At 45.3% G+C, this 9,443-nt stretch overlaps 1 protein-coding gene across 1 annotated transcript; it reads right to left on the bottom strand.

The window, feature by feature from the left end:
- Positions 1 to 4,038: 4,038 nt before the first annotated feature.
- Positions 4,039 to 8,235, bottom strand: olfcw1 (olfactory receptor C family, w1). The gene is made up of 6 exons (XM_076997491.1): positions 8,105 to 8,235; positions 7,452 to 7,740; positions 6,205 to 7,035; positions 5,818 to 6,045; positions 5,477 to 5,600; positions 4,039 to 4,946 (listed from the first exon to the last, which is right to left on the bottom strand). Exons 1-6 carry the CDS (start codon positions 8,179 to 8,181, stop codon positions 4,039 to 4,041), a joined length of 2,457 nt encoding a protein of 818 aa, XP_076853606.1. The 5' UTR covers positions 8,182 to 8,235.
- Between the last annotated feature and the right edge of the window lie 1,208 nt (positions 8,236 to 9,443).

Here is a 9,443-nt window from a genome sequence, read left to right as displayed (position 1 = left end):
TGAGCAAATACTTTTGGCAATATAGTGTGTGTGTAATATATATATATATATATATATATATTACACACACACACACACACACACACACACACACACACACACACACACACACACACACACACACATATATATATATATATATATATATATATATATATATATATATATATATATATAAGTAAAAAAAAACAAGGTGGTGTTATTTAAGGAAATTATGCAAAGTGAATATAGAGATGATTGGATGTGCTGAGAGTAGTTCGGGCTAACATGAGTGATTACCATCCATTAGCAGACCAGCAGATGACTATGAGCATCATGCCCTATTTGCAGTAATTTTCCAGAATACCAGAAGTATGAGGAGATGGCAGCAGCACTTTGTCCAGTGATCTGGGAGTGTTCTGGGAGTGATCTGGGCTGGCACTGCTCTTGTGAACAGAGCAGCAGATTTGTCTTTTTCTTGTGGATACATTTATGATCTCGGTTTCATGTTAAGACTGTCAGGTCATGTCAGATTTAAAGCATGGCAAAATATGTGGGGCTGTGAAAAAACATTGCACAGAAAAAATACACAGTGCAAGTTTGCACATGCTCCTAATTAAAAATATTAAGGTTTAAAAACCCCTAAATGAAATGAAAAGGTTAGGTATATTTCTACATAATCATACTGTGGTGTCCGGGATTGGGGAGCTGACCAGTAGAACTCTTACCATGCTGTGTGCCTCTCTGAAAACCTATCTAGTTAAAATGACTGTTTAAACATCAAGTTGTGTGTATGAATTTGGTTAGGCTGACTGTCTAGTGTTAGGATTAGGATTAATGTTAGGACTAGTTATCCTAAGACATGGAAGACATGTTGCCTTCCTTCTGATGTGTTCCTGTTTATTTACCTTCTTGGCATTTTCCTCCGTAGTTTGTTTTCTGTCTGTCTGCTGAGTGTGAGATTTTTTTAACCGTTGCCTTTAAATATGCATGAATCATAACATGCCCGACGGCCTCCTAGCTGTCCGTGGTGGGTAGTGGTAGAGAGAGGCAACGAGTAAGCACTCCCTGACAGTTTGGCTTTTGTTGTGCATTAGGGAAGTTACCGGTCCTGGAGAAGCTGATCATGCAGCCTCAGAAGCAGTTGGTGGATCTCTGGGGGTGGGGAGTGCTGTCATGTTGAAGGTTAGTATGCATTACATACTGGTCTGGAAAATTGCTCTGTCCAGATCCACCGAACGATAACTCTTTCCTCTACAACCTGACAAGCCTCCTACTACGCTTTGCTTCCAGATGGGACTGAACTTTTCGGGTTCAGGAGCCCATTTATTGTTTTGAAAATGCGCCAAGCCATTCAGAATTAGGAATGGTTCTGTTTCCTTATTGGTGGAAAACTGGTACCAGTGCTGAGTGATGGATCCGTGAGGGCCTCGTGCAGTGCACATAAGCAGCACCTTCGTCAACACTGATGATGAGGTGTATGATGAAGACAGCAGAGAGCACGGAGGGTTGCAGGGCAAGAGGAAGATTGTGCGGTGCTGTAGGTGGAACACAAACAGTGGCACCACAGTGGCTCGGCTTTTACAAAGGAGTAGGAAGAGGGCCTGTTGGAGCTTATGCACCCCATAGGGACATCTTCACAGCCATGGAGACAGTACATGGACCAACTGGTGATGCTGTACCGATTTGGCTCTGTCTCCACTGTCTCCCATTGCCCAAGAAGCAGCACCAGTGGTCCTGACAAAGGAAAAGAGTAACAGATGGTGCTTCTGCATGGACTATTTATGGAGCAGAGCTGTTACAATGCCTGACCTACACTCACTCCTACGCATTGATGATACCTTAGATCAGCTCACTTGGTTCAGCATGATACATGTGCAGAGTGGATATCAGCAAGTGGCACTATCTTCGGATGCCAAACAGAAGATGGTGTTCACACTGGGTGCAGTACTGTGATAGTTCATGCTGACAGACTTCATGCTTCGTAACGTCAGCCATGTTTGAGCATTTGGTGGAACTTGTCGTGCTTGTCGGCGTTCCTACGGATCAGGGCATCATCTACCAAGATGATGTACTGGTCCTGATGGTATTTTGATGGCACACATGCCTGAAGCAGGAATTCCAAGCTTTCATATCCACAAACCTCTAGCTTTATCCAAAACAGTAGAATCTCTTCCAGACGTGAATGAGTTTTGTGCATGCCAGCAAAGGCAAAAGCAATTTGCGAAAGGCCCACACTTGCTGGGCTTGTGAACTAGTTTCATGGCTTTGTACTATTGTGACTCATGCATGGGTTTCCCAATACAGCCACACAGCTACACTGGCTCATGATGAAGGGGGACATGGAGGCTGAGAGAACATTTGCTGCTCTCTGTGCTTGGCTATGTGAGGCACCGGTGCAGGCATTTACCAGGACAGTCTGTTGTGGACACAGACACCATTGATAAAGGCATTGGCACTATCCTTTCACAGATACAAGATGGGACTGACAGAGTGGTTGAATACTGCTTGTGCTCGCTGTCATGTGCGGCTGCACCATTTTTGTCTTTACCTCTATGGGTGCAAGGCTGGGGACTTTGATGCAGGCAAACTTCTGCTGGAAGAGCTGGATGAGTGCATAATCATGACCACAGCATACCAAGGAAGGGACTGTGGGACTAAGGGACACCAGTGGGCACACGCTCCATTTCAGTGTCTGCTTCAGCATATACTTTATACTTTACTGACCCCAAGGGGAAACCATGACCAGAGCACAGCCATGATGGCACAGGAGTTAGATGAGGAGCTCTTCTATCAGTGTGGCATGCGAGTAACCTGGGCTGCTACTTTGAGTCAGTGGTTAAGTACACCCACACAGCTTGTTTGACTTTCCACTCTAACACAGAGGATGATCAGAGGAGGACAGTATCCTTGGAGCAGGGTCTGCCAAGGAGATTCCCATGCTATTAACCAGCTCACAAGGGTGATGTCGGCATGTGGCTAAACAACAAGCCTATAACTTTTTCCAAGGATGCAAGTGTCTCAGTAAAAAACGTGGCACACCTAAGAGACCTCTTTCATCCTATGAAGGGTGACCGGACGCATGGCGGGTGGGGGTCTAGGCTGTGGTGTCTGTCTCTGGACTTGTGGAGTAGGGCCACTATGACAACAGAGACAACATGGTGAGAACTCCCAGAATGCCCTGCCTTTATGTCAAATTATTTTTCATGTTTATGTTGTTAAATAATTAAATTGTGTGCATATGTTTGGTTTTGCTTGTCTTTTTGTTTTTATTAGTATGCTGGGAGAAATGTTGTCGTCCCTGTTATTTATTAGTTATTTATGTCATTTGCCAGTATAGAATTAATTATTTTCTACCTGTCCTCTGTGTTTGTCTTTTTAAATACTTCAGGTTGCAATAAAAGAGATGTTCTTGAGCATAAAATGGCTTCACTGGTACTGTTTCCACACCAGCGATACAATGCACATTCATTAACAAAAATTTGCTGAGCATCTGAGAACACCAGCCTTCATGATGTATAGAGAAAACCACTGGGTCTGTTTGGTTATGTAGATAGATGAATGTAGTCATATATATATATATATATATATATATATATATATATATATATATATATATATATATATATATATATATGATATATAATTGCAATTTTAAGCTGGCTCAGTGCTGACCTCAGTTGAATTGTTCATCTGCATTTTATGAATCACACTGGAAGACCACTGCACCCTGGTGGTAAAAACAAAAAGCACTGGTTTTACAATTTGATTTGTTAATGCATTTTCTGTAGTTTATAATTAAATTATATTTCATAAAGTTCATAACTTAATCAAAATAATATTTAGGGTAGAATTTGAAGAAACTTCATGTTCTCAATCTCCCCCTCTGGGTTTATCAGTTAAACATCAGCATAAAAATTCAAAAGAATTACAAACCTTACATCTTTATCAACAGCCAGTTATGCAAACGTTTTTGAGCATATGTTTTCAGATACAGTACACTATGAAGCACCATGACAAGAGTTAAAAGGTTTTGTCTAACAACCACAATAATATAAATCACCTTCCAACATTTTGAGACATGAGATATTTTTTTGTATTTTTTTCAGGGATAAATATGATAATGTAACATTTGGGGACAAAAATACAGAGAAGAACCCCAAAACCTGAGGCCAAAATAGCAAATATCTCCACAGCTACAGTGAATTTTCCAGGAGAGCTGACATAAGCTGGAATAAAGGTGATCCAAACTGCACAGAATATGAGCATGCTGAATGTGATGAATTTAGCTTCATTAAAATTATCAGGTAGCTTCCGAGCCAAGAAAGCCAGTATAAAGCAAAAAGAAGCCAGACACCCAATGTACCCAAACGCACAGCTGAACAATGCCACAGAACCTAGGTGGCATTCTAGAACAATCCGGTCACGGTACAGCCAGGTGTTCTTTACTGGATAAGGTGGAGCTGTGGTCAGCCAAGTCATGCAAATGACACCCTGCAGGGCAGAGCAGAGGAACACGCCTAGCCGCTGCTGGGGAGGGCGGAACCAGCGTGCCAAGTTGTTTCCAGGCAATGTGGCCCTGAAGGCCATGAGAACCACCAAAGTCTTGCTGAGCAGGCAGGAGAGGCAGAGGGCAAAGGTCAAGCCGAAGGCAGTACGTCTGAGTGGGCAGGCCCAGCGTGTGGGCTGGCCCAAGAAGGTAAGCGCACACAGGAAGCAGAGTCCTAGCGACAGCAGCAGCAGGAAACTCAGCTCCGAGTTGTTGGCACGGACCAGGGGTGTGTCCCGGTGATGGAGGAAAATGGCAGCTACAGTCACCGTGGCCACTACACCAAGGATTGCTACAGCAGCAAGGGCCATCCCGAAGCCCTCAGCGTAAGACAAAAACTCGATCTGCTTGTCAACACAACTGAGGCGCTGTGGGCTGGACCAGAGTTCCTCAGGACACAGGGTGCAATCAGACTGGTCTGGGAACACAAGCAGAACACACAGTGAGTGTTAGCCAGCACAGAGCTCAGGACTCAGTTACATCCAAACTCCTGTAATCCATGTTTATTAACCTGCTGATTCCCATGTAATGATTTTAATTTCTAAAAAAAAACAAAGTTGAGAAAATAAATATGGCTGTGGGTGTAAATTTATGCTACTTCTCGGAAGAAGCAGCTCAGAGTATAGAGATAGCAATTTTGTTGCTTTCTACCACATTATCTGTTTCTCCCACACTCTCACATTGCAAGGGAACTGTTTCCTTTTGCTGGGAGGTGTCTGTGTGTTTAGGGAGGAGAGAAAGAGATACTGATGCTGCATTGTTGTTGTTAGGTAATGTTGTTCAATAAATGTGCTTTCAGTGACACATAAGAACTTGTACAACAGTTCCAACTCTCCAGTTATCAAAGGTCACAGGGACGATTCTGCATCCCTGGCTCAGGTCCACTGGGCTGGGGGGAGAAACCCCTAAACTGTGCTGAAGATGAGCTGTGAGAGTGAAGCTATGTACCCATGTGGCTGCTGAAGGTGCCCTCTGCACATGGCACACAGTCATAGCAGCAGGGCGCCTCACCCTTACGAGAGGCTTTCCTGTAGCCCGGCAGGCAGCTGGCAGTGCACACCGACACTGGCACCTGTGTGAAGGAGTGGGACAGTATGGAGAAGGAAGGAAGGTAGGAAGGTAAAAAGACAGAGACAGAGAAGAAAAGGGGGTGGGAGAGGCCTTAAAAGTGACTTGCTTTTAGTTTTAGTTAGTTATTTCCTTTTTCATCTGCATAGCCAGCATATAGATTTTCGCCAGTAGAATTTGATTAACAACAGCAGTTGAGCAGTCACAATCTGTGATGTCACCTCCTTAGTCCCACCATGCCATACGATGTCCTGGTGGAGTACTAGCTGCTGATTGGCTGGGAAAGAGGAGTCAAAGCGTCCCACTGTAACGAACTGCAGAGCCCTGCCCTCTGGCACCTTCTGCCAGTTTACTATGTCATACGAGCCTGCAGAGTCACCATATTCATCAAAGTACACGGTGTCTCCAAACACGTTGGTATAGTTTACCTCCTTCAGGTACTGAATCACCTAAAGAAAAACAGATGTTTGCATGTTCTCAACATTTTAAAATCAGATTTTTTAATCAGTGGCAAATCAAGATTTTAAAATCAGTGAGGAGGATCACTTTTGTGTAATTTTAGTCTGAAGATAGTTAGTGTTATAAATAGGTAATTTGCAGACTGATACCTGCCAGGGCTGAAGGCTGGAGATGTCTGGACAGAGTGGCTTCCTGGAGGTGCTCTCTTGTCTGGGACACATGAGCAGGTTGTGCAGGGCATGGGCCACAGCATACACAGCCTTGTGCACGTTGTAAGTGACTCTGAGCTGGGATACATCGTTATAGGCTGTCTCAGTGTCCTCGATTCTCTCATCTCCAGTACAGGGGCGATTATATTCGACATCATCAGCCACCGAACCAGCTGGTTTGCTCGTGTTGAAGGAGCAGGAAAACTGCTTTTCCCAGAATTCTCGAGCAGAGGGGTTATATGGTTCAGCTAAAGGCTTCAAACTGTGGAGAAACTTTTGGAGGCCTGGGATCTCGGCTCGGCGGATGGCGAAGCCGATTGTGCCCAGAAGAGAAGGGTAGGTTGTGGACATGAGGGTGGAGGTTATCCAGGCCTCACTGGCCACCCACTGCCTCCCTGTCACATTCTGCCTCACCACCTCCTCCATCACTGGCTGAATGTCCTCCTCAGTGGCGAAACAGACCAGCACACGTGCGGTGGAGTCTCGGATGATTCTCACGATGCCTTGGATCTGCTGCACAGATGGCACTTTTGGAATGACGACCCGAAAGGCCACGCACACACCCTGGCGCGCCAGCTCAGCCGTGCACATGCCGGTGGCCGTGTGTCCGTAGTCGTCGTCACTTCCCAGCATGCCCACCCAGGACCAGCCCAGGTGCTTGACGAGGTGAGCTATGGCGGCAGCCTGGTACGTGTCGCTGGGCACCGTGCGGAAGAAATTGGGGAACTGCTGCTTGTCGCTGAGACAAGCACACGAGGCAAAATAACTAACCTGACAGTTCAGAGAGAAAACCGGGCAGAGGGAGGAGAGAGGCAGAGAAGAGACAGAGAAGAGAGAGGAGAGAGGAGAACACAGTAGAGCATGAGCCTGGGACAGCCAGAACCCTGTACAAGCAATACTTACTAAAACAGCAGGAAACAAACAAAACAGCATTAAATTACAACTCTCACACAGTGTTTACATAAGCCTGGCTGGACAGAAATTGCAAGAGAACTGTTCACTGTAGGTGTGATCTTACACTGAGTCTGTGCTGTGTAAAGAGAAGGGAGAAGAAGAGATGGAAAGAAAGTAAAAAGACAGAGTGAGCGAAAAAAGAGAGAGAAGAGAAGGAGAGGACATATACAGCAGAACGTATTTAAACAGGACAGTGTCTATCCAAAAACATATTTGTGCTGGGCTGACCTCACCATTGGGACTTTGAACAGATCGAGAAGTCTAGAGACGGTTATGGACAGAGTAGATCCCGAGTCTCCAATGATGACAGGTATTGTAGGGGCTGAACACGCCCCAGTCTGGCTCCTCTTCAGGGGCTGAGAGACTACAGATAAAGCTGTTCTCATAGACAGAGCCACCAGCCAGCAAGTGTCATACAGCCTGTAGCCCAGGGTAATGTTGGGCAGCAAAGTAGGGTTGCGGTTGATCTCGTCTATGAAGAAGATCATAGCCTGAGACCAGCGGAGGGCACGCAGGTTCAGCCTGAAGGACATTCAAAGAGCAACACAAAAGCATCTGTATCATTATAATGCCTGTACCATTATCTACACACACACTACATCAGTTTCCTATTCAATCAACAAAAATTACCAAGATCTAAGCTTAGCCTGAAAAAAAAAAGCAAAATAAAATCAAACAAAAAAAGAAACCAGTGCTACAGCATGAACAAAATGTGCCTGGAGCATTTCCCCTTCAAACGCCCAGCACATTTAGTTAATGGATCAGGTGCTACAGGAGCACCGCCACATCAAAGCCTCTGGCGGGACCTTAATCTCTGGCCCTGTGCAGCGGGAAGCATGTCCGTGTACGGCAGGAAGCATGTCCCTGTGCGGGTGGCAGTCTTTACCCCCTACATCTCCTCATCCCCGGTGAGCTGCGGAAGCTCAGTTCCTGCTCCAAACCCTTTGAATGGATGGGAAACATCCCAGCCAGGATCACCTGGCCCTCCTTATGGACCAGCGCAGAGTTCAGGTCCTGCCAGAGGACACAGCCCAGCTCGGGGGCGCCGTCAGCAGGGCGCAGGAGCCAGAGAAGTAGGGCGGCTGTGTGGAACAACCGTGGCTGCCATGACACTGCCATGTCACATCAGCAATCCGTTTCATGCTCAATGTGCACTGTGACCGTGCCTTGAGAATTTTATACAGCCAGACGAATGAAAGGCCTGTCTGTGGGGAATTTTAAGGCGGTGAGAGAAACACAACAGCAAAAATAAACGCGTTTCTGAGTTCATACAGATACACACGTAACACAAAACATACTTATGAAATAGATAAATCAATAAACAATCAAAGATCTCACATCAAAGGGGATTATTCAGAGGAAGGAAGACCAAGACTGTCTGAGAAGGAGATCTGAAGTCCTCCAAAGATCAAGGCAACATGGGAAATACATTACATACAAACTTGAGACTCTGAGATTATGTTTTCAAACAAATCCATCAAACAAACCTGGCCAGACATATGAGTTCAGGAGAAGTAGACTTGGGAACAAACATTTAGGAGATTTTAGTTACAGGGCAAATAAACCTTTGCTGGAATGTAGCTTGAATATTTAGAGCCATATGTATCCCATTAGTGTTATAGTGTGTTATATGACATGAGCTGTTGTAATAGGACTGACACTAGTAACATCTTGTATACCAGACATATCAATGACTCCATTCAGATTTCATTGAGCAGCATGTATGTAAGAGTGCTTTCAGCCTGTTTGCACGGACTGCAGGTTACTGTAAATCATCAATTCCTATCGCATATTCATATATCAACAGTAAGAAGTACTGACATTTTAACCTTCTCATGCTTAAATCTTTGTGATCAGGTTATCCATCTCACAGAGATGCCAGAATGCTCCTCTCTTGGACTATGAAGCAATCCAGGGGCACATCTATCACCGCCGATAACACAAGCAGTCCCACAGACTCGCTAACCCACTTAGGGAGGGAAACTTGGGATGGAAGCATGGTCAAATCAGTGCAGAGTGTTGATAGGGCAGGCAGCATACGCAGATGGGGACCTCCATGGTGCTGGTGTTATGGTCGTCGTGCTGTTTACCACACAAGCGCTCCCCAGAGCACAGAGACCTGTGTGTGCCCATTTCCACCACACCTCTTCACCCACGTGGATGGAAAAAACAGGAATAAAGTCAGCTGTAGTGAATGAGCTGGTGTGAGCAGGGTGTGGGGCATA

Source organism: Brachyhypopomus gauderio, chromosome 2 (genome assembly GCF_052324685.1).
Source record: "Brachyhypopomus gauderio isolate BG-103 chromosome 2, BGAUD_0.2, whole genome shotgun sequence".
NCBI classification, from domain to species: domain Eukaryota; kingdom Metazoa; phylum Chordata; class Actinopteri; order Gymnotiformes; family Hypopomidae; genus Brachyhypopomus; species Brachyhypopomus gauderio.
Note: the sequence above shows the minus strand (reverse complement) of the source record. Positions and strands in the feature narration are given on the sequence as shown.

Coding starts and splice junctions, on each gene's coding strand:
- olfcw1 (XM_076997491.1), bottom strand. CDS start 8,181: ATGTTTCCCATCCATTCAAAGGGTTTGGAGCAGGAACTGAGCTTCCGC. Junction 7,036..7,451: donor ATCTGTTCAAAGTCCCAATG/GTGAGGTCAGCC, acceptor CTGAACTGTCAG/GTTAGTTATTTTGCCTCGTG. Junction 6,046..6,204: donor CCAGCCTTCAGCCCTGGCAG/GTATCAGTCTGC, acceptor GTTTTTCTTTAG/GTGATTCAGTACCTGAAGGA.